We start from the raw sequence: 27,309 nt of genomic DNA on the forward strand, positions 1-27,309 counted from the left end.
GGGCACAGCACAGCAGGCGATGGGGACACCCCGTCCCTGTCCCAGCTCACCTGCTCACCTCGGTCGCCCTTCTCGCCTCGGTCGCCCTGTGCAAACACCATGGTGGCTGTCACAGGGCTGTCCCCGGGCCCCTCACCAAGTCCCCCAGACCTCACCTGCACCTGCACACACACTCACCTTCTCGCCGGACCTCCCAGACTCTCCCAGCTCCCCAGCCCGGCCCGGCACCCCAGGAATGCCCGGCTTGCCAGGCTCCCCTGGCTGCCCCGGCGGCCCTTCGGGACCCCGCTCGCCCACGGCCCGGCCCATGGGGCCCTGGGGGCCGGGGCTGCCTGGGTCCCCCTTGTCACCTTTGGGTCCTCGCTCACCAGGGAAGCCTAAGGAGCCCTGCAAAACATAAGCTGTGTTGCCAGAGCCAGCCCTGAGGGCTGTGAGCCCTCCCCGAGCACCCCAGCATGAACTGCCAACCAGCCCAGAAAGCAGGAGCGGGGCAGAGTGCTGGGGTTTGGCATCAAGCCTGGCTGCACTCACCTCTCGGCCTGGGGGCCCCCTTTCTCCTGGATCCCCCCGACTGCCCTTCTGGCCCCGCAGCCGCTCAAAGCCCGGCAGTAGCGAGTCTGAGCTCCCATCATAGGCACTCGTGAGCTCCTTCAGGGATGAGACCTGGCAGGGAGAAGAGAGCCAACGCTCAGGGCTTTAGTGGAACCCAGCACTCCACAGTCCTGCTAACCCATACTAAACTGCTTGGATCTCCCATCACCTCCCATGCCCTCTTCCTGCTGCCATGTGGCAGGAAAAAGCCCCAGCCTGACAGTCAGGAAATACACACCTTGATGCCGAGTGCTTCCAGGCTACGTTCAATGTTCTGCAATACAAAGACATTAAAAACAAAGTAGGTTCCCACCACAGAGGTTGTGGACGGTTCTCTATCCCCCAGGGCTGATGCAGCACAGCAGGTCAGGGCAGAGACTCACCACTGTAGTCCCAGGGTCTCCACGTGCTCCAGGGTTGCCAGGTCGCCCCTAGGTTTACAGGAAAAGAGGGAATGAGAAGATGCACAGAGTGCTCACCCTCAGGAGGTTTCAGAGTTAACACTTTGGTGCTGCCTGAGCAGGGGGCTGTGGTTGTGATTGGGGTGCTGGTAGCTTGTGAGGCTCAGTGCTGGGTACTCACCGGCTCCCCTCGCAGTCCAGGCTCCCCTGGGTCCCCCTGAAACACAGCAAAGGGATCAAGGGGATCAGGCTGCCCAGCACCAACTGCAGCACCAGGGCCCAGCCTGTCATTTTCAGGGTGGGGACTCCTACCAGGGACTTATTCCCTCGGGCATGTGGTCCCCCCCAGACCTTTGCCTTGGGGGACTGGGGGGAAGGAGCACGCTTACCTTTGGTCCAGCCACCCCACGGAGGCCTGGGGAGCCCTAGAAGACATGAAGGTGACACAATAGCCCCCAGCCCCCATGGACACAGGGCACTGCCCGTGGGTGGGGGTCCTGCCTGCCTCAGAGCAGTCTGAACTCCAGGTTTGCTGCTGAGTGGCGCCATGGGGTCGAGAACTACACACCTGGCCTGGGGGGCCAACCTGGCCTGGGACCCCGGGAAGGCCAGGGGGGCCAAGGGGGCCTGGCACACCTCTGTCCCCCTGCTCGCCCTTGGCACCGCTGCGGCCCTGCCGAGAGAGCAGTGACACCCCAGGGTCTGGGACCTGGGTCTGTGCCCGAGGGGGGGCTTGTACCCAGCAGCCCCCTCACACACTCCTCTCTGGGGAACACTCACCTCTCTCCCAGGTAGTCCTGTATCACCTTTGTCTCCCTAACCAGGAGAGAAAGGAGTTGGAGGGATGCTGCCCCATCCACATGCCCCAGAATGGTGCTCCTGGTCGGGGAGGGTGGAGCCATGGGGCTTGTGGGGATCACAGGGGGACCATGCAAGGACCATACAGGGACCACCCATGGATCATCTTACCTTTCTCCCATCCTCTCCTGGTGTCCCATCTTCTCCCTGGGAACAAAGGCTGCCTGTCAGGGCCCCACTCAACCATCTCAACACGGGTACAAACAGGAGGCTGGCTCAGAGCATGGGGGTTCTTTGCCTCATCCTCCCCTTGCCTTATGTTGTACTGGGATCACCATCCCTCAGCATCCTGAGAGAGTCCCAAAGTCAAGCCCTGTTTCCTCTACTCACATTCTTGCCATTCAGGCCAGGTTTGCCATCCTCACCGGGTTTGCCCTGGGAGGAAAAAAAAAGGTGGTGAGGGAGCCCCCCAGGCTCTCCACCAGCCAGGGGCACCAGCAGCTAGGGATGCCTGGGCCCCACTGGAGCTAGGGAAGGGGGAGCTGGGCACAGGGCAAGCCCTGTGGATGGATCCAGCTGGCATCCACAGAGGGCATCGGGCAGGATGTGTCCCTGGGGTGCAGGGTGGCTGGTACTCACAGGCACGCCAGGTGGTCCCAGGGGACCCACAGGACCAGGTGGGCCCTGCTCCCCACGCAGCCCTGGCAGCCCCTGTAGGGAAAGGAGATGGTGGAGCACAAGGCAGCAGGGCACCCATCTGCAACAGCCAGCCCTGGGAACAGGGAGCGACTGGCAGTGGCACTCTGCTGGGGACAGGGGAGGGTCCTGCTGCACTGCCCTGGACCAAGAAGCATGGGACAGGGCACTGGTTCCTTACAAGTCTGACGGTCCCAGCAGGAGCACAACCTAAACCCGCCCTCTCCAGAGGTACTTACATCCCGGCCAGGATCTCCTTGCTTTCCCGGGTCCCCCTGCAGACAAGGAGGAGGTGAGGACAGGGACATTCCCATCTTGCCAAAGGTCCCTGTCCAGAGCATCCCCAGAGCAGAGGGTGTCCAGGGGGACACCTCCTCCCATGCCACCATCCCTGTATCCCACAGCTCCCATCCACGGCAGCCAGGCACAGACATTCCCCACCCTGGAGCACACTCACCCGCAGCCCAGCAGGCCCTGGGGGCCCAGGTTTGCCCTCCAGCCCATTGCGGCCATCCAGCCCCGGTGGGCCACGGTCCCCCTGCAGGAGAGCAGGACAGCTGGAGCTTTGGGGGGGGATAGGAGTGCTGTGCGGCAACCCTCAGCCCCCAATCCTCTCACCTTCTCTCCTGGCAGGCCTCGGTCCCCAGGGTCACCCTAAGGGACCAGAAGAGAAGTGAGTATCATCTCCCATTAAGAGGAGCTGCACAGGGCACGGGTCCCCCATTCAGGGAAAGGGGACACTTACCCGTGTGCCAGGGGGGCCACGGGGGCCCTCCACACCCTGCAAGAAAGAGACAGGCTCAGCAGTGGGGCACGGGGAAAGGAGGAGATCCTGGGTGCTCAGCAGGCTGTCCCTGCACACCAGGACCCGGCTCTCCTGCAGAACATGACCCATGCTGCTGTCCCAGTGCCTCCCACGCCAGGCACCCAGCACCTACCCTCTCTCCAGGCACTCCAGGGGGGCCAGCATCACCCCGGGCACCGCTCACACCATCCTTGCCTGGGTCCCCAGGCTCCCCCTGCCAGGGAAGGGCACAGTGGTCAGAGGGTACTGGGCCAGAGTACACTGTGCTGGAGCTGTGCTTTAGGGTGGGATGAGAGGAACACTCTCAAAATAAGAGGCACAGGCTGAGAAAGAGGTGGCTGGGCTCAATGCAGCTCCCACTGGGAGAGTGGAGGCCAGAGCCTGGTTGCAGAAGAAAGGCATTGAGCAGCACTGCTGATCAGGAGCCAGCACTGCCACAGCTGGGGACAACAATGCCACCTAGCACAGAGCACAGCCAATGGCCAAAACTGTCCTGAACCTAAGATGGGTTTAAAAAAAAAACCAACAGAATGCCCATAGTGTTGGGTGCTGCCCCAGCAGCACTGTGGGGCTGGGGAGACAGGAGCACACCATTTCCTTTGGAACCCTCAGCCCTACAGGGCCTCCTCCCATCACAGGGCATGAGTGTCAGCCCATGTGCCCCTGAGCTCCATGTGCCTCTCAGTCGTGGTGCACATCAGCTGCACGGGGCAGAGGCTGTTTTGGGCAGGGAGGGCTTTATGAGCAATGATCCCATGGCCAGGCAGAGCCCAGAGGACAGCAGAGGGTATCTCACCACCAGCATCCCAAGCACTCATTCATTACCTTCTCACCCTTTCCCCCCACTCCTCCGAGCCCAGCATCGACCTGTGGGGCAGAGAGGCGCTGCTGGAGCACACAGGGCCGGACACCAGCCCACGGGCAGGGAGAAGAGGGAGGCACAACTCACAGTTCGTCCTGGGGGTCCAGGAGGCCCCTGAAAGAAGGGCAAGGGAAGCAGATTAAGGGGAGCTGGCCCAGCCCTGGGGAAGGCATAGCTGGCTCCAGCGTGGGGGGCCACACGTGGCCCTGCCATCACTCACCGGGTCCCCACGGTCACCCTTGCTCCCTGGTGCTCCAGGGCTGCCCTGCAGGAAAGAGGGATGGAGTTAGAGGGGAAGGGAATGGGGGATCCTGTGGGATGGGGGTACCCTGGGGTAAGGGTGGGTGTGGGGCAATGAGGTGAGGGGTGTCCATGAAGTAGTGGGTACATACAAGAGGTACTCACATTCCTGCCTTCAGGTCCTGGGTCTCCCAAGTCACCCTTCTCCCCGGGGGGACCACGGTAGCCAGGAAGGCCCTGGGGGAGGACAAAGGGAGGATGTGCATTAACAGGAGCCACCCTGAGGCCATGGGTCTCTGTCCTGCCCCAGGGTGCCCAGCAGCCCTGCACTTACCCGGGGACCCCTGTCTCCAGGTTTGCCAGGCAGACCTGCTTCGCCCTGTGGGGAAAGAGGGGCTGAGTGTGGGGCAGTGGGAACAGGGGCAGTGGGAACAGGGGCAGGGGTCCTGGGGACCCTCACTTACCGGGGTGCCTTCGTCACCCTTCTCTCCTCGCTCTCCCTGCGGCACAAATCAGCGGGCACCGGCCAGGAGAGAAACGTACAAGTCACCAGCATCCCCCTGCTCCCTGCCAGCCCCCACTTTGCTCAGGGCCACAGTGCCCCATAGCCCCTTGTCCCACACTACCTCCTTGCCTCGCAGCCCGATCTGCCCAGGGCTGCCTGCTCGGCCCGGCTCCCCCTTCTCCCCTGGCTCTCCTGGGTCACCCTAGAAAAGGGAGAGGCAACAGTCAGGGTAGAGTCTGGGCAGCTGGGAGAGAAGGGGCACAGCCTGCAGGAACAGCCCCTCTAGGGCTGGACAGACAGACAGGTGGGTGGACAGACAAATGGAAGGGCAGTGCCATTACCTTTGGGCCACTCCTGCCTGTGAGGCCAGTGATACCCTGGTTGTGTGAGAGGAAGAGCATGTGTCACTGGGAACCTTGGTGACCCTTGACAGGGAGGGAGCAGGCCCACGAGCTGGTGCCCCCAGGGTGCCCCCAGACTCACCCGATCACCCTGCTCGCCTTTGGGGCCAGGTGGCCCTGGGATGCTCAGGCCAGGGGGACCCTAGACATGAAAGGACATAGCATGGAGCAACAGCACAGGCACCATGAGTCTGGGGAGGGCTGTGCCATCTGCCCTGTGCTTCCTACTCACACGGGCACCTTGATCTCCTGTGTCACCCTTGGGGCCAGGAGGTCCTTCTGGTCCTGGGAAACCTCTGTCACCCTGGAGCAGACAAAATCAGCACACCAAACCACCCATTTTTTTCCCCACAACAGCTGGGGACAACCAGGCCTGGGACCAGGATGAGCCCAACTGTACAATCCCCCTCCCCAGCCCACAGCCATGCCCAGAGGGTGTAGGGCACAGCTGGGCCAGGGTTACCTTCTCTCCAACACCAGCCACGCTGGGAGCCTGGAGGGGAAGCAGAGGAGACCATGCTGGGCACTGCCCATGGCTCCCTGTCCTGGGGCTGGGGCAGGCAGAGGTGGACCTGCATCACTTACTGGCTTGCCAGGTGGTCCTGGATCGCCCTGCAGAGAGACGGGTGTCACTGCCAGCCCCTTCCCAACAGACCCCTGCCACCCCACTGGGACTCCACTTTGTCCTCACCTTCTCACCCCGGGGGCCAGCTGGTCCTGGAGCTCCCTGTGGCAGATTAGAGACCTCAGGGGGCTGGCAGTGCCTGGGAACATGCACCCAGGGCATGTCAGCTCCTGGCTCCACAGCATCACACCCTGACTCACCTCTCTGCCTGATGGCCCTGGGGCTCCCATCTCACCCTGCAGGAGCGGAAGCAGAAGGTGTGTGGGGTTCCTGCTCCAGGACAGAGTAGGCATCACTCCACCATGCCCAGCTGCCCCAGCACGCCTACCTTAACACCCTCTGGGCCTGGCACACCACGGTCTCCCTGCAGAGCAAAGCAAGGAGGGTTTCAGGAGCCTTCCTCCCTCTACATTATACTGCCCCCTCCCCATACACTGCCCCAGATTTCCTCACAATTCAGTCCTGAGTGCCATCCAAGACCACTGGGCTGTGACAACAATCCCCAGGCACAGCCACCACCAGGTCTCAGGGACACCAGGACTGGCCAATGCTGCTCTGCTTTGGCACATCTCACCTTCTCGCCTGTCTCTCCCAGCTCGCCCGGCGCCCCACGGTCTCCCTGGTATAGAGAAACACAGGTCAGGGGCAGCTGGGGGACATCCTGGCACAGAACCTAGAACCCTTTTCCCCCCTGCCAAAGGCATGGCAAGAGTATCCCTTTGGTCCGTGCACCACTCACCTTCCTGCCCTGCTCCCCTGGTGGCCCCCGAGGACCCTGCAAAGGAGAGTGGAGCATTGTCACCTTGGGTGTCACAAGGCAAATGCCCGGGCTGTACGAAGCAGGAGCTCAAATGTGCCTTAGGACTTGGCTATTGGCATGGCCAGCTCCTGCCTGCCTTACCTCCTCTCAGGAAACTCACCCTGTCTCCTGGGTCCCCAGGACGGCCAGGTGACCCTGGGAAACCTTCTATGCCATCACCCTAGGGATTTGGAGACACAACAGCCATGCTCATGACATGGGGATGCCCATTAGATGGGAATCCCCGCTGGAGAATGCTGTGAGGTCCAGTCCCAGGGGGGAGCATCCCTGCCACCTTCTTACCTTCTCTCCCTTCAGGCCAGGGGGCCCAGCAGGTCCCCGAGGCCCAGGGTCCCCAGGCAGGCCCTGCAAGAGAGAAAATCTCAGCCCCTGGAGATGCAACTCACCCTGGGCACATAGGCACTGCAGCCCTGATCCCCTCTGCCAGCCCTGCTGGCTAGGGGCTCAACTCACTGGGAGTCCAGGATCCCCTCGAGGTACTGCCCCATCTATGAATCCAGGGGGGCCCTGCAGAGAGAAGGGTCAGCTCCTGAGTGGTTGCCCTGAGGGCTCAGCCCTTCCCAGCACCCTGAGAGTCTGCAGTGCCCTTGGACACTCAAGGGACCTCCATCCAGTAGGGCAGAGGGGTCAGGGCACAGGCACTCACCCTTTCCCCTCGGTCACCCTTTTCTCCCTGCAAGGGTGAAAAAAGCAAATAAGGGAAGTTCTGGGCTGTTCCCATATCCCCCATGAATAGAAGAGGAACATGCTGGGTAGAGCCCAACATCAGTGGCATTAGGGTATGTGCATGCCTCTCTCCCCACGCTGCCCACTGCCAGCAACAGCGCAGGCACGTGCATATGTGTGCAGGCACGGCTAGTAGAGGCACAGCCCACAAGCAGGGCAGGAGGAGCCCACAGGGGAGCAGCTCCAAGCTGCTGGCTGCTCTCCCATCCACCTGCCCACACATCCCCCAGCCATCCCCATGCAGCACCGGGGGGAAGTACCTTCACAAACTCTCCAGGAGGTCCTGGTAGCCCCATGGGTCCAAGTGGACCAGGGGGGCCTGGATCACCAAGGGGCCCCCGTGGGCCAGGGATCCCAGGTGAGCCGGGGCTGCCCTGGGGACAGAGGTGCTCCATCAGCTGAGGCTGTTCTGTGGGCTGGGGGTGCTGGCAGAGACCCCTTCACATCCCTACTCCCACACCTACCGGCACACCTGGCTCCCCTTTCTGGCCTGGCAGCCTCTGCTCTCCATCAGTGATCACCCTGGGCTCTCCCTGCACGAGGAGGGGGAGCAAAAATCAGTGACAGCATGTGCCCTGCTGTCCACAGTGCCACAAGGCCAGAGTCTGGAAGGGAGATGGGGAGACCCTGGGGCCAGGAGATGCCAGGCAGGAGATGTGCCCACCAGGGTCCCCAATGCTGGGACCCCTGTGGGGCAGGCCCCTGTCCATCACCTACCGGTTCACCTTTCTGCCCCTTTGGGCCACTAGGTCCCACGGGCCCCGGTGTCCCCTGGGAAGGAAAGATGAGAATGAGAGGGGCTGTTGGGTGTGAGAAGGGTTGGGGAGTGCTGGGGCCATACTCACAGGATCCCCTCGAGGACCAGGGATGCCCTGGATGCCCTAGAAAACAACGGTTCAGGAGGTGAACATGTCCCTGCCAGCCAGGGGAGTGAGGATAGGATGAGATGGAATGGGGTGGCGTGGCATGGCATGGCATCTCCAACCAAAGCAAGGATAGACAGTACACTTTGCTAGGATACACACAGAGGAGATAGCAGTGATCCTGCCAGCTGCCCCAGCACAGGGAGCAGGGAAGCAGAGGCTGGCTCAGGGACCAGGCAGGACTATGGGACATGCAGCAGCAAAGCTAAAGGACAGCCTTACTCACTGGCTGCCCAGGTAATCCAGGATTCCCAGGGCGTCCAGGGCTTCCTGGTGTCCCATCGGCTCCAGGAAATCCCTGCAGGACAGAGGAGCACCCCTCCAGTGCCCCAGGCAGTGCTGTGCCAGCACTGGGAGCTCAGGGCAGCCCTACGGAAGAGCTGGGATCCAGGGTGCCTTTCCCCTGTGTGCTGAGCTGGGGTGTGAGGGTGCAGTGTGGGGCTGGACTGATCTTCAATGGGGTTTTCCCTCCAGTGTGGGTGGGGAAACCAAAGGGACAGGGGCATGAGAGGCCCCATGGAGCTAGGTCACTGTGTCCAGGGATTCTTGGGTGCCTAAGTGAGGGGCCAGAGGTACTCACCCTGTCCCCCTTTTTGCCCAGACTCTCAGCACTCTCTCCTGGTGGACCCTGTGGCCCTGGTGGTCCTGGAGGGCCAGGAAGCCCATGGCGACCCTGGAGACACAATGGAGAGGATAGGCTAGGTAGCAGGTGGTGGTCAAGAGGTGTTGCCTGGACATGTCCTTGCCCCACACCCACCCACTGCCAGGACAAAGGGACAAGGGAACATGAGGACATGGGGACCATGACACTGTCCTCTCCAGGGAGCTGCCCCTCTTATACCCCCCTCCATCAGGTTATTACCGGCTGACCAGGGAGACCTGGTGGTCCCATACGTCCTTGCAGTCCCTGCAGAGACAAAGTCAGTAGTGAGTGTCCCCTGTGAGCTGGTGTTAGCACGGTTTGGGAGATGCAAACACCCCAGAGCCACCAGCTGGTGGCAGGGTGTCACCAAAGCACTCACTGCCTCTCCGCGGTCTCCCTTCTCGCCCTGCAAGGGGACAGAGGGAAGGGGTTAGGGGCTGGCATTCTTCTACTTAACTCCCCACTGGGCTTCTGCTGTCCATAACTAGGGGTCCCAGACCCATGCTGAGTGCCTGTGGCACGGCACAGCATGGCACAGCCTCGAGAAGCTCACCTTGGGGCACTGCACAGTGCAGGGCTTTGGCTTCGGCACTGGCTGGCAAGAGAAGACAAGTCTGTGTGAACCCAGGGATAGGAGACCCCCAGCTTACATGGGGCTGCTCCCCCTCCACACCCCCCAAGGTACTCTGGCCCTTACCTTGGTGGAGATGATGGTGCAGAGATCATCAGTGAGCTCTCCCTCCAGCTCTGCCAGGTCGCTGCCATGGTAGATGTACCGCGGGTCCTCGCTGGTGACCATGCGCCGCAGCTGCTCCCGGTCTGCCCCCTCCATGCCCACTGCCAGCACCTGGACGCCTGCACCAAGAGCACCCTCAGCAACCCACACAAGTCCCTGCACACCCTGATGAGACCCTATTCATCCTCACCCCCAGCCTTGACATCCCTGGCCACAGTGATGGCATCATCCCCAGAGGGGCTGTCAGCCAGAACCACCAGCACTGCTGGCACGCCGGGACGGCGCCCTGCACCAGGACTCAGCAGATAGGTCCTGGCAAAAGTGATGGCAGCCCCTAGAGAGGGAGAAGGAAGAAGGGACAGTCAGCAGAATCCTGGAAACCACTGCCCCAGCTCCTAGTGCAGCCCCTCACCGATGGCGTTGCCACTGGGCTCCTCGTAGCGCATGGCACGGATCTGTTCCAGCACAGTGGGCAGGTCGCTGGAGCGATTGAGGAGAAGCCAGGGCAGGCTGCGGTAGCTGTATGTGGCCAGGGCCACCTGCAAGGGTGCAGGGGAGCAGTGGACACCAAGCCCACACACATCCCACCCCGTGGCCCCAGAGCTGTGGCAGCAGCCTACCTGTGTGCCCTCAGGGCCCAGGCGCCCCAGGGCCGACACGGTGTTGGACAGGAGGGTGCGCACAGCGTCGGCACCAGAGGAGCTGTTGCGGGTGCCGTGTACTAGGAAGACCACGTCACCCAGGGCATCCCTGCAGACTGCGAGCCAGGAAGGGATGAAGCCAGCACCAGAGTGGAGACAGCCCAGCCCAGCCCAGCCCAGCCCTGCAGTGCCCCCACAGTACCTGTGCGCTCGCTGACGGACACCTCGGCGCCCGGCGCGCTCCCCAGCAGTGGGCGGAGGGTGAAGGTGTAGCGCTGGCCCAGGCGCAGCCCGGAGACCTGCTGGGAGCTGGCACTGCTGGGCAGCGTCTGCCCCCTCTCCCCACCAGCTGCCACCCAGGGGACAGTCAGAGGGATCAGCGAGCCCCTGCGGGGATGCTGTCCGCCATCCTGGGGCCACCCACTCATCTCACCTGCGGGAGGACTCCAGGAGAGGATGTAGCCAGAGGCACCAGGGACTGGGGTCCAGGTGAGAGTCACCGAATCTCTCTGCACCTCCGTTACCCGCAGGCTGGTGATGTGGCTTGGGGAAGCTACCAAGGGGAAGGAAAGGGTGTCCCAGCTTCATGGGGCAGCCCCCAACCCACTCCTTCCCCAGCCCAACACTGGGACAGTCCAGGCCCTGGGTGCCCCTCTGGGTTCAAGCCAAGTGTCAGGGGGCTCATGCTGCCTTGGCACCAGGCAGTCGCTTACTGGTGATGGCAGTGATGGTAGCTGGCTCACTCTCTCGGCTGCCAGCCAGGCTGGTGATGCTGATCTGGTAGCGCCGCCCCGGTTCCAGTCCCGACAGAACATAAGAGCTGGAGGTGGCTGGGAGCTGCTGGCTATGCTGGGACCCCCCTGGCAGGGGCAGAGAGGAGTGAGGGTGGGGGCTGGCAGGGATGCAGGGGTGCCAGCCAGCTCTGCTTACCTTCAGCCAGGCGCCAGAACAGGCGGTAGCCGGTGCTGCCAGGCACCGGCAGCCAGGTCAGGCGCAGGCGGCGCTCCGAGGCCTCGGTCACCTGGAAGCCACTGATGGAGCGCAGGGGGACGGCCTCCGCTGTGGAGCAGAGGGACGGGTGTAAGGGACAAGAGTGCCCAGTGCCACCCCAGGGTGATGCCCTCTGCCCCAGCACTCACGGGTGGTGACGACAACGGAGACGGGGTTGCCTTCCCGGTTGCCAATGAGTGCTGTCACCTTCACCGTGTAGGAGACGCCTCCCTCCAGGTTGGGGATGTCAAAGGAGTTGGTGTGGCCAGGAACTCGCCGGCTATTCTCCGAACCGCCTGCCAAGGATTGTGGCATCAGGCCCCCCACCCTGCTGCCCTCACAGCCTGCCCCCATCCCCATCCCGCAGTACCATCCCTGCGGCTCCACACCACACGGTAGGCAGTGGCTCCCGGCACACCGACCCAAGTGACACGGGCAACGTTGCTCCTGGATGCCTGGACCTCCAGCTGGGTCACCTTCCCCACCTGCTCTGGCACTGTAACACCAAGAGGGCCACTGTCACCCAGGTTGACAGCAAATGGCACTAGACAGCACTGCCAGGCAGGGGTTACCTCACCTATCCGTCCCGTGGCAGTGACAGGGCTGCCCTCACGGCCATCCACAATGGCTGAGACACTGACAGTGTAGACGATGTTGGCGTGCAGCCCCTCGATGGTGAAGGTGGTGGGGTCAGCAGGGAGGAAGCGGGATTTCTTCTGACCTAAGAGATGGCTGGGATAGGAAGGGCTCCAGCACTGCTGCCATGGCATCCCACAGCCCATACACTCACCGTCACTGCCTTGCCATGTCAGCAGATAGCCCCCGGCACCTGGTAGCCCTCGCCAGGTGACCCGCAGCTGGCTGGGACCGGCCTCCATCACCCGCAGCTCCGAAATGCTGCCCACCTCTGGATACTCTGCACCACCCCACAGCACCACAGTGTCACCTTGGGGAGTCCAAAGGGACCCCACAGCCAAGCTGCCACCCCAAGGGGTTGCAGGGGGTTAGAAAACAGATGCATTCAAGAGTGGGAACATGCAGTACAGAACTCCTGGCACCAAACCCTGCTGTGGACTTACTGAGGCGGATGGTGAGTGTGGCAGCACTGCCCTCCTGACTGCCTGCGAGTGCCGAAACACGCACCAGGTAGGCGATGCCCTCCCGCAGGTCACCGAGCTCCAGCCCCGTCTGGCTGCCTGGGATGCGCCTCGTCCTCTCCGTGCCATCTGCCAGGAGCAGGACAGTGTGGTCACTCGGTGTCAGCCAGTCAGGATCCCCCAGGCACCGCCCCTGCCCGGGCCCACAGGCTCACCCTGGTTGTTGCGCACCACCACCTTGTACTCGGTGGCACCGGGGACACCAGTCCAGCTCAGCCGCACCCGCCTGCCCGACTCCTCAGTGAGCCGCAGGTTTGACACAGCACCCACGGGTGCCTCCGTGCCTGTGAGGGGCACATGAGGCACAGCTGGAGAGGCACAGCCTGGACAGCACGACCCCCATACTCATCCTAGGCTGTGACCAGACAGCTGGGGGGGTCTCATAGCCAAGGCAGTCCTCAGGCTGAGCGATGCCCAGTGGGACATCCCTCCATGCCAAAGGCTTGGAATGGTGGGGAACAACTCAGGGGACTCACAGCAGCACTCACCTGTCTGAAAGGTGGTGACAGGGGTGGCCACCTCCCCACCATCGTAGAGCGTGTAGAGGGTGATGCGGTACTCGGTGCCTGGCTTCAGCCCTGTCAGCTGGTAAGTATTGGTGCTGCTGGGGAGAGACACCGTTCTGGGGGGCTCTGGTCCTGCAGGAAGGGAAGGATCACAGCCAGTTCCTGGCATGGAGGGCCCACAGGGGCAACAGGCACCCTGAGCCCACCTGTGGCTCTCTTCCACTCCAGGCGGTAGCCACGAGCATCACGGGCACTGGTCCAGAGCACCTGGATGGATGTGGGGCCCAGGATGTTGGTCTGCAGCGTCTGGTCTGTACCTGCCTCTGCAAAAGGGACCCCATGGGCCAGGGTACCTTGTGCCCCTCTGCTGCCAGCCACCCATCCCATGTGTCTGGTCCCACACATGGCAAGGATAGGGGCTATGAGGGCTGGTCCCTGCCTCCTTCCATGCACAGCAGCAGGATGGCATCACCTGTACCCAACACCTACCTGTCCTCTGCTGCACAGTGGCTGTGGGCCCCTCCAGCTGCCTGAAGAGTGGGGCCACCATCACCACATAGTCAGTGTTGGGCTGCAGCCCTACCAATGCGTGTGACGTCTGCCCAGCATCCAGGTCCACCCTGTGCCTGTCCTGCCCTGTGGGAGCCAGTGCAGCAGTCCCTTGGGGAGTTCAGGCAGCAGGTGCCACCAGCTCCCTCACAGGAGCTGTCTTTCCTCCCAGGGACCACCAGCAGAAGGGGCACAAGCTCTGGGAGAGGAGCCTACCTGTGCGGGTTGCCCAGGAGAGCCGGTAGCCGGTGGCACCAGTGACAGGCTGCCAGGCCAGCAGCATACTCTGTGCTGACACGTTGTGGACACTCAGGTGCTGCACACCCACCAGGTGCCCTGTGGAAGTGAGGTGACTGTCCATCTCCCACATGAGAATGGGGCAGGGGGCAGCTGGACCCACCTCCACCTGCAAATCACCATCTCCAGGAAGGCCCCTTGCTCCTGCTCATGGATCCTAACCACACTGAGGTCACTGAGTGCAGCCCGCGCTCAGGTAGCTCCTTCAAAGCATCAAACTCATGCAAAAATGGAGCTCAAACGTCTTCCTCTTAATGCCTTAAATACCTTCTGTGGGTTAAGACTGCCTGGGGCAGCTGAAGGAATTGGTTTGCCAAAATCTGATGCTTGCAAAGATATTGCCTTGGGGCCTCACCCCCACTCCTACCCAGAGATGCTTTCCAACAGCCTCTGCCCTGGTGGAAACCACATTTTCCTCCCAAAGAGCACTGTACTCAAACCCTGCATTTTTTCAGTCAACATTTTTTATGTCATGGGAGGAAAGCTCTGGTGGAAACACTCCCAGAAGGCTGCAAAGGAAATTGGGAGCACACAGTGCTGCATCCTGCCCTTGGAGCAACTTTTGGGGCTCAGAACTTTACCTGGTGGTAGCCACGTTCACTTGCATCCCCCTCCCATTCTCACAGGCAGCAATGGGCCAGGCAGCCCCATCCCAGTGGGGCACAGTGACTGCAGGGGGGCACCCCTGTGCTGGGACCCCAATCCCAACCCTGGCTGGGCGCAGGGCTGGGTGCAGCACTCACGTGTCCGGGCGGTGAGGGTGGCAGGGACAGCGGGCTGCTGTGCATAGCGGGGCCGGAGCATCACCACGTACTCGGTGTCGGGCTGCAGGTTTCTGAGCGTGGCCGACTGTGCGCTGGCCGTCAGGCTCTTCTCCTCCCTTTGAGGGGCTCCTGCAGGGGTGTGGGGGACACAGGGACATGGCACACACCCCTCCAGCAGGGAAGGGGTGTCTGTGGGCCTGCACCCTGCCCTGAGGATGCCAGCCAGTGCCAGGGGTGGGGAGCACCGGGAAGAGGCTGGGACGTGGGCCAGGGGCACCCTCTGGAGCGCCTGAGGCCAGGGTGGGGCTGCCAGGTGTGTGGCTCCAGCCCGGTCCCTGGCTGGGACGGGGTCTGCTGCCTGCCCCCCATGTGCAGCAGCCACAGGGGCACATGCCAGGCCCCCAGCCATTGTGCACGCCCCAGCACACACCCTGAGCCTTGCATGAAGCCTCCAGGTGCAGGAATACACGGGCTGCCTCCACGCCCCCGCACACACACGCGCCCCACACCCGGCGCACGCGTGCCGCTGCCGTGGAACGGTGGGCGGATACACACCCACAGCACTGGGCATGCATCCCTGCATTAAGCCCCATCCCTCTGCCGGGGGGCTGCACAAAGGCAGCACTGACCCTGGCAGGGACCATCCCCTCACCCTGCACAGCGTAGCTGAGGCTGTAGCCCTGGGGAGGCTCAGGGCCAGGCCGCCAAGCCAGCCGCAGAAACGTTGGTCCAGTCTCCACCACGCGAAAATCCAGCACGGAGCCAGCACGGCTTTCTGCAGGCACACAGAAGCAGGGATGAGTGCCCAGCCCCACGTGCTGGGGGCACCCAGTGCTGCACTCGCCCATCCCTACGGACATGGGCACTCACGGGTTCGTGCTCGGCCGGACACTGACTCGCCGATGCTGTTGGCATACTGGGCAGTGACAGTCACCAGGTACTCTGTCCCCACACGCAGCCCCCGGAGCACAGTGCTTGTCTCCCGTGGCCCCACGCTCACCTGGGCAGGAACAATGTCACCCCCTCATCTTCCCCAGGTCACACATGGGGCCACCAGGAACCCCCAGGAACTCTGAGCAGTCAGGGGGTGGCACTCACCTCCTGCCTCTCTGCCATGATGGGCTGCCCTAGCCCTGTCAGGGGCACGTACTGCACCCGGTAGCCAGTGATGGGACCACTGGCTGCTCTCCAGCGGACTCGCAGATGGTCGAGGCCCCCCTCTGGGATCTCCAGGTTGGAGGGGCCAGTGTGGCTTGGCCCATCTGTAGGGTAGCACAGGGGCTGTTGGCTCCACAGTGCATGAAGCAGAGGGGAGATCTTGCTGGGGCAGCACAGATGTGTGCCCAATGGGATGGGATAGCCAGGAGGTCATTCTGGGAGCGGGACAGATGCTAGGAATGCACAGTCCAGCACCCAGCACTGTCAGCACTGTGCCCCTCAGGGAGGAGGATGGGGGCCCATACCCAGCAGGCGCAGGGTGCCTCCAACACTCGTGCACACCCTGCGTGTCATCAGTGGCACCAGCGTATCCAGCAGCTTGAAATCACCAACGTAGAAGAAGAAGGCCTCAGTAGGTGTTGAGGCCACACGGATCAGCTCCTTGTGGTCAGCATTCTTAATACCTGGGACAGAGGGAGATGATGGGTGAGGGAGGGACTTGAACCAAGCAGAAGGCTCTTTCACATGGTGCAGAAGCCTCACTCACCCACGGCGAAGACCTTGATTCCCTGGCTCTTCAGCTTTGCTGCTGGCCCCTCAGCATCATCCTGGGACTTGCCATCCGTGATGAGAATGCAGATCTGTGGGGACAGGAAAGACCTGTGGGATCCAGCATGGGGCTTATGGACCTAACACTTCTCCCCACGTTGCCAGGGCCACTGCTCTGTAGATACCTGTGGGACCCCAGGCCGGCGCTGCGTGGGGCTGAAGAAGTTGTCAGCAATGTAGCGGAAGCCAGCGCCTGTCCGCGTGTTGCCGCTCTTGTAGCTCAGCTGCTGGATGGCCCTCCGGACACTTGCACCATCAGTGTGCTGGGAGAATGGGAACTCCACCCTGGGGAGTGCAGGAGGACACTGTCACTTCCCAGCCCTGCCACCCTGCACCCCACACACCCCCTCCCGTGGGCTCACCGTGGGTCATCACTGTACTGTGCCACGGCAAAGCGCACTGCCTTCTCACCCACCACCTGCACGAAGGGCGCCACCAGCTCGTCCATGAAGGTGCGGACAGCATGGAAGTTGTTCCTTCCGATGCTGGATGAGCCATCCACCAGGAAGGCAATGTCAGCCTGCAGCACATCCTCACACACTGCTGCAGGGCAGTGACAGCACTCAGGGCACAGACTGGCACTGTGGCACATTGGTGCTGAAGCCCCCTCATTGTCCCACCCACCGTGTGCACCTCTCTGCACAATGCTCAGCACCCACCTTGGCTCCTCTTCTGTGCCAAGGCAGCTGGAGCACTCAGGAGCGCTGGGAGCACAGCCAGGAGCAGGAGTTGGCTGCTCATCGTGGGAGCCTGCAGGATAGGATGCTGCCACCACGGTCTCACACAGCCCCAAGCCTTGGGGACAGCAGTCCGGGAGATTCCCAGCACCGCCCGTGCGAGAACTCCCAGTAGCGTTGGGAGGGCAGGGTGCCAGAACCACTGCAGGCACCGCACGGCGCGGGGAAAGCCCCGCTTGGGGCCGGGGCAGGCGGGCAGCAGCCGGCCCGTGAGCAGCCGGTGGGGCTGTCCACCGTGGGGGGATAAGGGAGCGCCCGGCCCGGCTACAGCCCGGCTTCTGCCCCCGCCGCCCCTGCCCCTGCCCCGCGCCACGGCAGCGGCAGCGGCACCTGGTCCCCCTGCCCGCAGGGGCTCCTCCCGCCCCAGGAAGGTGCTCTGGGGCAGCGGGGAGCCAGCCCTGCCTGCAGCCCCCTGCCCCGCCGCTCCCACGGCGCCGGAGGACACCTGGCCCGATACCCCCGCGATGGCCACGCCGGCTCCCAGCCCCAGCACACCCGGCCCAGGCGGTGCGAGCCCCGCCACGGGCGAGTGGGCGAGTACCCAGGGTGCCCGCTCGGAGGCTCAGTCCTGCCCCGCAGTGCCCCCCACCCGCGGCGGGACTCCCGCCACAGCTCCGCGCTCACCCACCGCCCCCGCGGGGCCGCTCCGTCCCGCACCGCTCCGCGCCGCTCCGTGCCGAGCCGTGCCGGGCGCAGGCGGTGCCGGCGCGCACCGACCCCGCCGCTCCCGCCCCTTTATGGAGGGCGGCCCGGAGCACGGTCCGGGGGGAGCGGAGCGGCGCGGCCCCCGCCCAGCCCGGCCTCCCGAAGGGCTTTTCCCACTCGCTCCCCTGAGAGGGAAGGAAGGAAGGAAGGAAAGCAAGCCGCTCCTCAGGCTCTTCCCCTCGAGTGCCACCCCGGGCTGCCCCGCGGCTGCACGACGCGCAGCGGCTCCGCGATGGGGATGGAGGAGCAAAGCGCTGGACGCCCGGGAACGGTTGGTGCTTGATTTGCCACCGAGACAGGGGCTGCGTGGGGTCCAATAAAGCTCAAGGCAGTTTTCCCTCCAGCATCTGCATCTTCCGGGAAGGTGAGCAGCTCTGGCACCTGCCAGCCGGGAGCTGGCCACCCAGTTCCATCCATCCATCCATCCATCCATCCATCCCTCCATCCATCCATCCATCTCAGAGGAATGTGTCCTGGAGACCTGGGGCCTGACCCCAAGCAGAGCTGGATGGAGATGCCACAGGGATTTGAGCCCCTGGCACCATCTGGGTTAAAGCCTGGCTCTGAGCACTAGCCCTGGGAAGTACACTGCTGGTGAAGGTCTGTTCCCCCTGCCAGCACAGCTCCCACAAGGCTGCAGGACAGCCAGACCTCGTCCAGGATCTTTCCTGCACACACGGCTCGGGTACCCATCATATGGGACCCTAGCACCCATGGTTCTAGTACAGGGACTGTGCTGGAGTCAGCTGTTGGAACATCATCCTGCCCTGCTCAAAACATCATCTCACAGCAGCCTTGTAGCTGAGACCTACTCCAGAGCTGGAGAAACTTACTGGAAAGCCACTGGTGATGTGGCTGCAGTTGCTGGGAGGAGGTGAAAGGGAGAAGATGCCCAGGAAGGCAGGCAGGGACCTCGTGTTGCTCTGGTCTCACTTCCTGCCCATCCTGTGTCTGGTGGAACAGTCCCGAGGCTCCTTCTCAGCCCAGGGTGCACCCTTGACCCTCAGGGTGCTCCTGACCCCCAAGGCACCTGTGGGACCACATTGCTCCTAAGGCGTATCACACAGCATCTCATCATCCCCACTGTGCCTGTGCTCACCTGGGGTTGACTCGGGCTCAAAGAACCTGCCATGCACCTCATGCCACCTACCTCTGTTCCTACCTCTGTGGTCAGCCCCCATTCCCCTGTCCCCAGCATCCCACTTACCTGCGCCCTCCTGGCCACTGGCCCAGGGGCTCCCCTCCACCTCCTGGCAGGGCAATGGTCAGCTCCAGGGGCATCTTCTTGTGGGCAGCAAGGGGAGAAACAGTGGGGATTTCTGGGGCCCAGGGCCACCTCACAGCTGGGGGCCCGGAGCAGGGCCACCGGCCACCGAGCAAAGATGCTCCAGGGTCGGCTGCAGGCAGCTTTCCCAGGCACAAGCTGTTCCCAGGCAGGGGAGGAGCGGAGATGCCCTCGCTCTTCTTAAAGGCACAGCAAGCAGTGAATCCCCTCCTCTTCATTAGCCTTCCTCTCCTTAGACCCCAGCCCCGGCCTCCAAACCTGGTGGGCGGGTTCCGAAGTTCGCCGTGGCCGCAGGTTTCCCCCTGCCCGCCCCAGCCCCGTGGGTCCAGCCGCGAGTCCAGCATCCCCAGGTCAGGACCATCCCTAAACCCTCCTCCCGCCAGAGCCCGTTTAATGAAGACAGGGCGGCCTGTCCCAATTAGACAAGGGGCTTCGTTAAACAGGGAGCGGAGGGGCCTGCCAAGGGCTCTGTGGCTGGCCCCGGGCCCGGAGCTGGTGCAGCAGCCCCACAGCGCGGTGCCGGCGACAGGGCACGGGCGGCCGGGGGTCACCCGGCAAACGGGGGCAGCGCCGGGGCGAGCATCGTCCAGCGGGCACCGCCCGGCGGCACCGGGACAGCGACATTGCACAGCCGTGCCAGCAGCTCTGCCACCGCCTCGGCCCCCAGGACTGGGGCAGGCACTGTTTTGGGGTGGTCCCCAAACCCCGGTCGCCCATGGAGAGCCCGGCAGCATCCTGACCATCTTGCCAGCAACATTTCCCTTACATGTGCACTGGAGTGGGGCACGTAGAGGTGTTGGGTCCCCAAAACCGGAGTATCTCCGCCTCCGCGGTGTTTCCCAGCTTCCCTCCGCATACCAGGAGCAGGGAAGGAATCCGCGGCCCCCGGCGCGGGACGGTGCTGCCTGCGCAGATGGAGAGCGCCAGGTGTGAGTGAGTCACGGGCACCCCCGCGCCGCTGCACGCCAGTCCCTCGGGGAACACCCCAAAAGGCTCTAAACCCTTCTCAAAGCCTGCAAGACTGGCAGCCCAGCCACTAGTCATTCCCACAGCCCAGACTTGGGATTCCCCATGTCCCACCTGGCTCAGCCCCAGAGCCTGCTGATTGCTCTGTACTGACACTGATCAAAATTTGTAGGGCCGACCCTGACCCCAGCTCCTCTCCTGTGCGTGCCAACCTGGTTCCCAAATGACATTCAACCTCTGGCCAGATCATGAGACATTCCAGGACACCTCCACATGTCCCAACAACTCTGTCTTTGCAGGGTACTGCCCAGGGAAGCAGCAACCGAGCCTCACAGGGGTCAGCCAGCCCCATGGAAGGGAGCCCCTTGGTCTGAGTGTGCACAAGGGAAGCACAGGAGCTGAGCTTCTCCCTGCCCATGCTTGCCAGGCATGAGGCCTCACTGCTGCCTTAGTGTGAAACAAGAAGAAAATCTTCAGCCCCAGGTGAGGTTTCAGCTCTCTGGGACAGTATGAGTCACACATCATGGTGAGACACAGAGCCTGCTGCACTCGGTGCTGTGAGGCTTGTTGCCCCCACCCTCTCCACCCTCTGCAGCCACTGCCTCTGGTGCTGATCTGACATGGGCTGGGATTCAGCACAACCCTTACAGGATTTTAGTTTTTTGGCCAAACTGCAGTCCTGCAGTGCTCCTCACCCCAGCATGACATAAGCACCCCCCAGCCAGTGGGGATGCATGGAACAGTTCTGGGGCTGGGGGAGGGAGAAACCACCTCCCCCAGCACTTTTACACTGGGGAGAGGAGCAGCAGGGGGCTGATGCTGAGGCGGGTGAGGAGTGGAGGAGCTGGCCAGAGCCTGGAGGGGAGCCCTGTCTGCCACAGGGGCTAGTTGGGACACGCTCCAGGAATGTCTTCCAGCAGCAGCCACTGCCAGCTCCATGATGTGGCACCCAGCCACCCAGCCCAGCATCCCAGGAAACAGGCCTATGACCCCAGGCCACTATCACCAGTCAGCTTGGGGACAGCCCAGAGTGACAGGGTGACACTCACAGTGCAGCCTTGGGGAATACTTGTGCCACCCCATGGGACAACCCAGCAGCCCAAGAGACCACAAAATAGGCCAGGGTGGGAAATGGTTAGTCCTTACCTCCTGCTGACCTACCCTGATGGGTCTGGGGTAAGAAAAAGCCATGCCAATCCTCCAGGCTTCATTTCAAAAGGGAAACAGACCGAAGCCCCCCAGCTCCTCTGTGCCAAAGGGGACAGCTTAGACCACCCTCGATCCTGCTGCTGCCCAAAGCCACATCCCTGTGGCAAAAGGAATCAAAGTATGACATTAGGATGAAGATGAAGACGGTGCTCTTTCTGCCCAGCAGCTCTTGGGATGTCCAAAGTGGAGGGGATGCTCCCAATTGTGGGGGACCTTAGGCGCTGTGGAGGCAGGAGCAGTCTGGTGACTGAAGAATGATGGAACCAAGTAGTCTAGCTTGGAGTCAGGCTGAGCTTGCTGTTCCCCCACACCAGGACTCTCCATGGGGTGGGTGCATGTCTCAGCTCTCCCACAACTGCTGTGGAGGGATGGAAAGTTTTTCCTGCCTGTAAACTGTTGTGTCTGGAGGCTGCTGCCAGCACAGCCACACATCAGCATTGCACGAACCTGTGCTGGACTGCTGCCAGGCCCCACTGGCCATGCAAAACGGGCTCAGGAGGGAACAGTGACACCACGGGGATGTAACTACTTGGCCAAGTAGTGCAGGAGAAGGCAGCCCTGGTCAGTGTGATCTCAGAGGCCAGGCTGCTTCTTGGGAAGCAAGTGAGAGGAGCCAGGCACACCAGGGCTCTGCCAAGGGCTGGCAGTGCTTTGCAATGGCATGACGCCAGCATGCCAGAAAGGGAAGGTGACAATGGGGATGATGGAAGCAGGATAAGGAGCCAGCAGCACTGAATGGGGCTCTAGAGTCCCTATTTACAAAGCTGCCCTCAGCTGCATCCTGTGACTGGGCTCTGGGTGATGCTGGGGATACCCAAGAGAGGCTGCACAGGGGCTGGGCATCAGGAACCCAGGGGCAAGGTGCAAGCAGAATGCAGGCAGGGGCTGAAGTGCCCCATGCTGCAGGTGGCCACACATATAGCCTGGGTGTTCTGCAGGAATCCAGCTTCTCGACTGACTGAGGCACGAGTTGCTCCCCTTCGCTCCTGGCCCTGAAGTCCCCATTTGCAGCTGGGTCCAGGCTCAGTAAAACCAACCTGCCTTGTCCTTGAGAATGGGCATGTAGGAGATGGTAGAAATGCAGGGACCAGGTGCAGCAAAGCTCCTCCAGCAGCTCTGCCTGTGGCCGGTGCTGCTTTCCCTCAAGCTGACAGTCCCATGGGGTGCTTACACCCCAGAGATGCCCCAGCCAGCCCAGCACACGCAGCTATGGAAAGGAAACTCCTGCTTCTTTGCAGAGGCAGATAAAAATTCCCTGCCTTGTGGTTATGAGGACTGAAGTGCACCCAGCCCAGTCCCGGCTGCAGGGCTTGCAGGCAGCAGCAGGCAGTGGCTGGCAGCGCCTGGGGCACAGCCGGGCTTGGGGTGCACGCAGGGAGACCCAGGGACCCGTTGCAATGCAAGAGCAGGGACTGGCAGAGCAGAGGGAGCGGTTTCCTCTCGGGTGCCTGCAGCAGGAGGAGATGAAGGGAAGCCGAGGGAGAGCTGCCAGCCCACGTCGCGCACACACGGGGCGTGTGCGGGCTGGGCCGGGGTGCGCAGAGCGTGACTCGACACGCTGGGCTGCCGGGCCAGCCCGTGCCCGCCTGCACCCAGCGCTGCCCAGCCTGCACCCAGCCTGCACCCAGCGCTGCCCAGCCTGCACCCAGCCCGTGCCCGCCTGCACCCAGCGCTGCCCAGCCTGCACCCAGCCTGCACCCAGCGCTGCCCAGCCTGCACCCAGCCCGTGCCCGCCTGCACCCAGCGCTGCCCAGCCTGCACCCAGCACTGCCCAGCCTGCACCCAGCGCTGCCCAACCTGCACCCAGCGCTGCCCAGCCTGCACCCAGCCTGCACCCAGCCTGCACCCAGCACTGCCCAGCCTGCACCCAGCCTGCACCCAGCCTGCACCCAGCGCTGCCCAGCCTGCACCCAGCACTGCCCAGCCTGTACCCAGCGCTGCCCAGCCTGCACCCAGCCTGCACCCAGCGCTGCCCAGCCTGTACCCAGCGCTGCCCAGCCTGCACCCAGCCTGCACCCAGCGCTGCCCAGCCTGCACCCAGCACTGCCCAGCCTGCACCCAGCCAGTGCCCAGCCTGCACCCAGCGCTGCCCAGCCTGCACCCAGCCCGTGCCCAGCCTGCACCCAGCGCTGCCCAGCCTGCACCCAGCCAGTGCCCAGCCTGCACCCAGCGCTGCCCAGCCTGCACCCAGCACTGCCCAGCCTGCACCCAGCCTGCACCCAGCGCTGCCCAGCCTGCACCCAGCCTGCACCCAGCGCTGCCCAGCCTGCACCCAGCCTGCACCCAGCACTGCCCAGCCTGCACCCAGCCTGCACCCAGCGCTGCCCAGCCTGCACCCAGCACTGCCCAGCCTGCACCCAGCCTGCACCCAGCGCTGCCCAGCCTGCACCCAGCGCTGCCCAGCCTGCACCCAGCGCTGCCCAGCCTGCACCCAGCGCTGCCCAGCCTGTACCCAGCGCTGCCCAGCCTGCACCCAGCCTGCACCCAGCGCTGCCCAGCCTGCACCCAGCGCTGCCCAGCCTGCACCCAGCCTGCACCCAGCGCTGCCCAGCCTGCACCCAGCGCTGCCCAGCCTGCACCCAGCCTGCACCCAGCGCTGCCCAGCCTGCACCCAGCGCTGCCCAGCCTGCACCCAGCCTGCACCCAGCGCTGCCCAGCCTGCACCCAGCGCTGCCCAGCCTGCACCCAGCCTGCACCCAGCGCTGCCCAGCCTGCACCCAGCCCGTGCCTGCCTGCACCCAGCGCTGCCCAACCTGCACCCAGCACTGCCCAACCTGCACCCAGCGCTGCCCAGCCTGCACCCAGCCCGTGCCCGCCTGCACCCAGCGCTGCCCAGCCTGCACCCAGCGCTTCCTCTTTGCCTCTATTCAAGTGTTTCACAACCTGCACCATCCCCCCTGAAAATTACCTGCAGCTCTATATAAATTTCTGGCAGGACTCCTGAAAGAGCCCCTGTCCCACTCTTGCTGGGGCTTGGCTGCTCCTTGCGCAAGGCAGAGCTGTGGGGAGCATCCCCTGCAGCTGGAGGGCTGAGGGGAGACGTGCAGCCCTGCCAGGACCCTCAGCTCTGCCAGGGAGGGGATGGCACAGCTCACACCCGGACATGGCAGGGGCCTTACCTGGGACAGGCAGGGGCTCAGGAAGGGGTCCTTGCCACTAGGGAGTTTGGGCCATGCTTCAGTCTCTGGGTAAGGGGCTTTTGCAGGCCTTGGGCACTGATAAAGGCATGTGGATAGCACAAAGCTCTTTTAGCCACACTTGCCCATACCAGGGGTATGTTGACTAACAGTGCTGGATCCCCAGCAGCGGCAGGATACTGCCCTGAACGTCTCACACGTGACCAATGACCCATGGGAAGGAGGATTAAGGTCTGTTTATCAGTCTGTTAGGACAGTGAGGAAATTGATTCCCAGGGAATCAGCACTGCAGGAAGGGTCAGGCTCACCCCTACGTGTGGGGCAGCAGCCAGGCTGCAGGGGAAACTGCTGCAGAGGGATTCAGTGCAGTTCACGAGACCAGACTTGCCCTGTGTCTCTCCCCCACGAGGCTGTGCCATTGCTCCTTCAGCTCTTTGGCTGGGTGCCCGACTCCAGAAGAAAGGAATAAAAAGGACGAAGTACCCGCCCTGCCCTGTCGGGTGAATCGCTGTCGGTCACCATGGGAACTCCTCCCTCCCCAGGATGATTTCACATCCCCGTCGAGCAGGAGGGTGTGTCACCAGGATGGCACGGGGCAGGGGACACTACACCCCACACAGGGACCCCACAGCTGTGGGGCAGGATGCTGTGGAGCTCCAGGGCTGAGCAGCACAGCTGGGGGTCCCAATGGCCATAGGGGTATGATCTGCATCCTCACAGTGCATCCCCAGAGCAGTGACAACCAGGGGCTCCCAAGAGCTCCAGGTCCTTGCAGAAACCACGCCACCAGCACCTCTGCACCCCTCTGTGTAGCCACCAAGAAGGGAAGAGCACAGCATCCTGTCTCTGGCCCCTCACCACCTTCAGGGCTCACCTTGAACCATGAAGACCTCATCCTCCATCCCCCTCGGCAGAGCTGGGGCAAGGTCACCGGTGAGTCACTGCTGGGCGTGCGAGGCAGGAACAGGAGACACTTGTGTTCCCACGTCACAGGGGCTCCTGCCAAGTGCTGCACATCTGGAACAGCAGTAAACAAAGCAGGGGAAGCGGGAGAACCAGAGCGGACAGCAGCCAGGGGCAGCGGGGACCTCCAGCCTCGCAGCAGCCAGCGGGGGGAAGGGTGGAAAAAGAACTGCCACGTGGAGCTGGGATGCCAAAGACTCAAGCACACTCACCTGCCATCTCCTCCTGACAGCTGGGGCATCCTTCATGCCAGAGGAGCAGAGGCAGGAACTTACCACAGACGCATGCTGCTCTTCCCCAGGCTCCCTGTGAGAGACCCCAGGGCATGGGCAGTTATCCCTATCTGGAAATCCCACCTAGAGGTTTCATGGGTAGCACCAAGCCTGTTCCTTGATCACCACAAGCTTTACTCAAGAGTGGCATGACCTGAATCAGGGGCCATGGGTTTGGTACACAGGAATCTGTACAATGCTGAGCTCTACAGTGCACCCCATGAGAAACTCAGAGTGCACTTTCGTGAAATACATCCACTGCTAAATCCTGAAGCAACATCACTGTAGCTCCCTAGATTAAACATTCAAATGAGGAAGAAAAAAAATCCCCTCCAGAAGAGTAAACTCATCCTTCCCTAAATATAAGAAATCAAAGATAAGCAGCACATTCCGTTTGTAGCATTATCCAAGTGCCTACTCTGAATAAAAGTCACATGCAAAGCAGAAAGCAATGCACAGAACTGGGGCTGCTTTACAGAATGCTTTGCACACCTGAGTTGCTGTGTGCTGAGGGCAGTGCATGGGGAGCAGCTGTATTTCTGTGCATTGCACCTGGTGTCAGCATCCTCCTTGACATAGTGCCCCAGAAACCTGAATGCTCGATGTCACTTTGCAGGCTCTTGGTGGAGCCAGGAACAGCACTCAGATATTCAGGCTCCTGTTTTCAGTATCTAAATGCTTTGGGCATTTAATCCAGCTTCCTTTGCTGTCCTCATGCTGTCTCTGCTGTGCAGCTCTCACACCAAAGCAGGATATGGAGCCTTAAATAACCCCAGGCCGTGGCAGAGGCTCAGCAATAGATGGTGGGACACTGAGCAGGAGCAGTGTCTCCAGGGCACCTGGCAGGTGATCCAGCACAGGTACTATTGACACTTGTTTGTACAGAAAAAAGTATCTCTTGCTGTCCCAGGGCTGGGAGCTCCCCAGCTGCCATCCCAGCAGTTCCATTTTCAATTCCTGGGCAGATCCTTCTCCATGCCCCACACTTCAAATAGCTTTCCTGGGCATCCCCAGTGGTGGTCTGAACAGGCAACAAAGCCAAGCCTCAGTATGGCAGCCCCACTGAAAACCTCACAGTCCTGAGGAAGGAAAATGTATAAAGGGAAAGAACAGGAAAGCAGAGGCTTGCATGGAAAAGTGAGAACCATCCAACCTCTTTGGATGGCGTGTGGGGTAAAGCAGCTTTTAATGAGGGTGTTGAGGGCTCCAGCTCACCCCTTCCAGGCACAGCACTGCGGACAAAGACAGCTCCTGCCGCCATGCCTCGTGCCTCACAGCAGCCCGGGACGGCTGCTGCTGGCAGTCAGGCCTGGCTGGGCCTTTTGTCCATCGCTTTTCCAAGCAATGAATACACTAAAGCTTTGCACGAGGCATTTCCTTTTCCAAATAGGAAACTGGATGTGTGTCCAGATACCACTGCTCGCTGATCCTCTCTCCTGGTGTACGGAGTCTCAGCAGTGCACAGAAGGGCAAAGGGAGGTGCAGGAGTCCTGGTCAGGATTACCAAGCACCAGGTAGCAGGTCCCTCAGCCTGGCAATCCTGCAGCCTCACTGAGTGACACTTCCTCACAGGGAGAACTCATCCCTTCCCT

General features: G+C 62.4%; 1 protein-coding gene across 1 annotated transcript in view; it reads right to left on the minus strand.

Annotated features, from left to right (window-relative positions):
• Nucleotides 1-19,794, minus strand: part of COL7A1 (collagen type VII alpha 1 chain) — a 31,084-nt gene extending 11,290 nt beyond the window's left edge. The window contains exons 1-74 of the mRNA XM_056501867.1: nucleotides 19,681-19,794; nucleotides 19,093-19,169; nucleotides 18,719-18,749; nucleotides 17,809-18,010; nucleotides 16,806-16,986; nucleotides 16,569-16,728; nucleotides 16,382-16,475; nucleotides 16,140-16,298; nucleotides 15,775-15,938; nucleotides 15,547-15,676; nucleotides 13,832-13,951; nucleotides 13,556-13,702; nucleotides 13,273-13,389; nucleotides 13,049-13,198; nucleotides 12,708-12,844; nucleotides 12,483-12,618; nucleotides 12,194-12,319; nucleotides 11,981-12,124; nucleotides 11,774-11,899; nucleotides 11,553-11,699; nucleotides 11,344-11,472; nucleotides 11,127-11,273; nucleotides 10,831-10,966; nucleotides 10,616-10,749; nucleotides 10,393-10,529; nucleotides 10,185-10,311; nucleotides 9,963-10,106; nucleotides 9,734-9,891; nucleotides 9,590-9,631; nucleotides 9,416-9,442; nucleotides 9,256-9,300; nucleotides 8,974-9,066; nucleotides 8,620-8,691; nucleotides 8,316-8,351; nucleotides 8,188-8,241; nucleotides 7,935-8,003; nucleotides 7,731-7,844; nucleotides 7,391-7,417; nucleotides 7,198-7,251; nucleotides 7,027-7,089; nucleotides 6,845-6,904; nucleotides 6,664-6,699; nucleotides 6,499-6,543; nucleotides 6,253-6,288; nucleotides 6,125-6,160; nucleotides 5,991-6,026; nucleotides 5,885-5,911; nucleotides 5,763-5,792; nucleotides 5,532-5,603; nucleotides 5,382-5,441; nucleotides 5,240-5,275; nucleotides 5,020-5,100; nucleotides 4,858-4,893; nucleotides 4,728-4,772; nucleotides 4,559-4,630; nucleotides 4,374-4,418; nucleotides 4,241-4,267; nucleotides 3,425-3,505; nucleotides 3,232-3,267; nucleotides 3,105-3,140; nucleotides 2,944-3,024; nucleotides 2,726-2,761; nucleotides 2,430-2,501; nucleotides 2,181-2,225; nucleotides 1,962-1,997; nucleotides 1,773-1,808; nucleotides 1,561-1,665; nucleotides 1,382-1,417; nucleotides 1,174-1,209; nucleotides 975-1,022; nucleotides 830-865; nucleotides 532-663; nucleotides 178-387; nucleotides 51-86 (exon numbers count right to left, since the gene is read on the minus strand). Of these exons, the coding sequence (XP_056357842.1) occupies nucleotides 51-86; nucleotides 178-387; nucleotides 532-663; nucleotides 830-865; nucleotides 975-1,022; nucleotides 1,174-1,209; nucleotides 1,382-1,417; nucleotides 1,561-1,665; nucleotides 1,773-1,808; nucleotides 1,962-1,997; nucleotides 2,181-2,225; nucleotides 2,430-2,501; nucleotides 2,726-2,761; nucleotides 2,944-3,024; nucleotides 3,105-3,140; nucleotides 3,232-3,267; nucleotides 3,425-3,505; nucleotides 4,241-4,267; nucleotides 4,374-4,418; nucleotides 4,559-4,630; nucleotides 4,728-4,772; nucleotides 4,858-4,893; nucleotides 5,020-5,100; nucleotides 5,240-5,275; nucleotides 5,382-5,441; nucleotides 5,532-5,603; nucleotides 5,763-5,792; nucleotides 5,885-5,911; nucleotides 5,991-6,026; nucleotides 6,125-6,160; nucleotides 6,253-6,288; nucleotides 6,499-6,543; nucleotides 6,664-6,699; nucleotides 6,845-6,904; nucleotides 7,027-7,089; nucleotides 7,198-7,251; nucleotides 7,391-7,417; nucleotides 7,731-7,844; nucleotides 7,935-8,003; nucleotides 8,188-8,241; nucleotides 8,316-8,351; nucleotides 8,620-8,691; nucleotides 8,974-9,066; nucleotides 9,256-9,300; nucleotides 9,416-9,442; nucleotides 9,590-9,631; nucleotides 9,734-9,891; nucleotides 9,963-10,106; nucleotides 10,185-10,311; nucleotides 10,393-10,529; nucleotides 10,616-10,749; nucleotides 10,831-10,966; nucleotides 11,127-11,273; nucleotides 11,344-11,472; nucleotides 11,553-11,699; nucleotides 11,774-11,899; nucleotides 11,981-12,124; nucleotides 12,194-12,319; nucleotides 12,483-12,618; nucleotides 12,708-12,844; nucleotides 13,049-13,198; nucleotides 13,273-13,389; nucleotides 13,556-13,702; nucleotides 13,832-13,951; nucleotides 15,547-15,676; nucleotides 15,775-15,938; nucleotides 16,140-16,298; nucleotides 16,382-16,475; nucleotides 16,569-16,728; nucleotides 16,806-16,986; nucleotides 17,809-18,010; nucleotides 18,719-18,749; nucleotides 19,093-19,169; nucleotides 19,681-19,794 (6,348 nt within the window). The remainder of the gene's footprint in view (nucleotides 1-50; nucleotides 87-177; nucleotides 388-531; nucleotides 664-829; nucleotides 866-974; nucleotides 1,023-1,173; nucleotides 1,210-1,381; nucleotides 1,418-1,560; nucleotides 1,666-1,772; nucleotides 1,809-1,961; nucleotides 1,998-2,180; nucleotides 2,226-2,429; nucleotides 2,502-2,725; nucleotides 2,762-2,943; nucleotides 3,025-3,104; nucleotides 3,141-3,231; nucleotides 3,268-3,424; nucleotides 3,506-4,240; nucleotides 4,268-4,373; nucleotides 4,419-4,558; nucleotides 4,631-4,727; nucleotides 4,773-4,857; nucleotides 4,894-5,019; nucleotides 5,101-5,239; nucleotides 5,276-5,381; nucleotides 5,442-5,531; nucleotides 5,604-5,762; nucleotides 5,793-5,884; nucleotides 5,912-5,990; nucleotides 6,027-6,124; nucleotides 6,161-6,252; nucleotides 6,289-6,498; nucleotides 6,544-6,663; nucleotides 6,700-6,844; nucleotides 6,905-7,026; nucleotides 7,090-7,197; nucleotides 7,252-7,390; nucleotides 7,418-7,730; nucleotides 7,845-7,934; nucleotides 8,004-8,187; nucleotides 8,242-8,315; nucleotides 8,352-8,619; nucleotides 8,692-8,973; nucleotides 9,067-9,255; nucleotides 9,301-9,415; nucleotides 9,443-9,589; nucleotides 9,632-9,733; nucleotides 9,892-9,962; nucleotides 10,107-10,184; nucleotides 10,312-10,392; nucleotides 10,530-10,615; nucleotides 10,750-10,830; nucleotides 10,967-11,126; nucleotides 11,274-11,343; nucleotides 11,473-11,552; nucleotides 11,700-11,773; nucleotides 11,900-11,980; nucleotides 12,125-12,193; nucleotides 12,320-12,482; nucleotides 12,619-12,707; nucleotides 12,845-13,048; nucleotides 13,199-13,272; nucleotides 13,390-13,555; nucleotides 13,703-13,831; nucleotides 13,952-15,546; nucleotides 15,677-15,774; nucleotides 15,939-16,139; nucleotides 16,299-16,381; nucleotides 16,476-16,568; nucleotides 16,729-16,805; nucleotides 16,987-17,808; nucleotides 18,011-18,718; nucleotides 18,750-19,092; nucleotides 19,170-19,680) is intronic.
• Between the last annotated feature and the right edge of the window lie 7,515 nt (nucleotides 19,795-27,309).

This window comes from Oenanthe melanoleuca, chromosome 12 (assembly GCF_029582105.1).
Source record: "Oenanthe melanoleuca isolate GR-GAL-2019-014 chromosome 12, OMel1.0, whole genome shotgun sequence".
NCBI classification, from domain to species: domain Eukaryota; kingdom Metazoa; phylum Chordata; class Aves; order Passeriformes; family Muscicapidae; genus Oenanthe; species Oenanthe melanoleuca.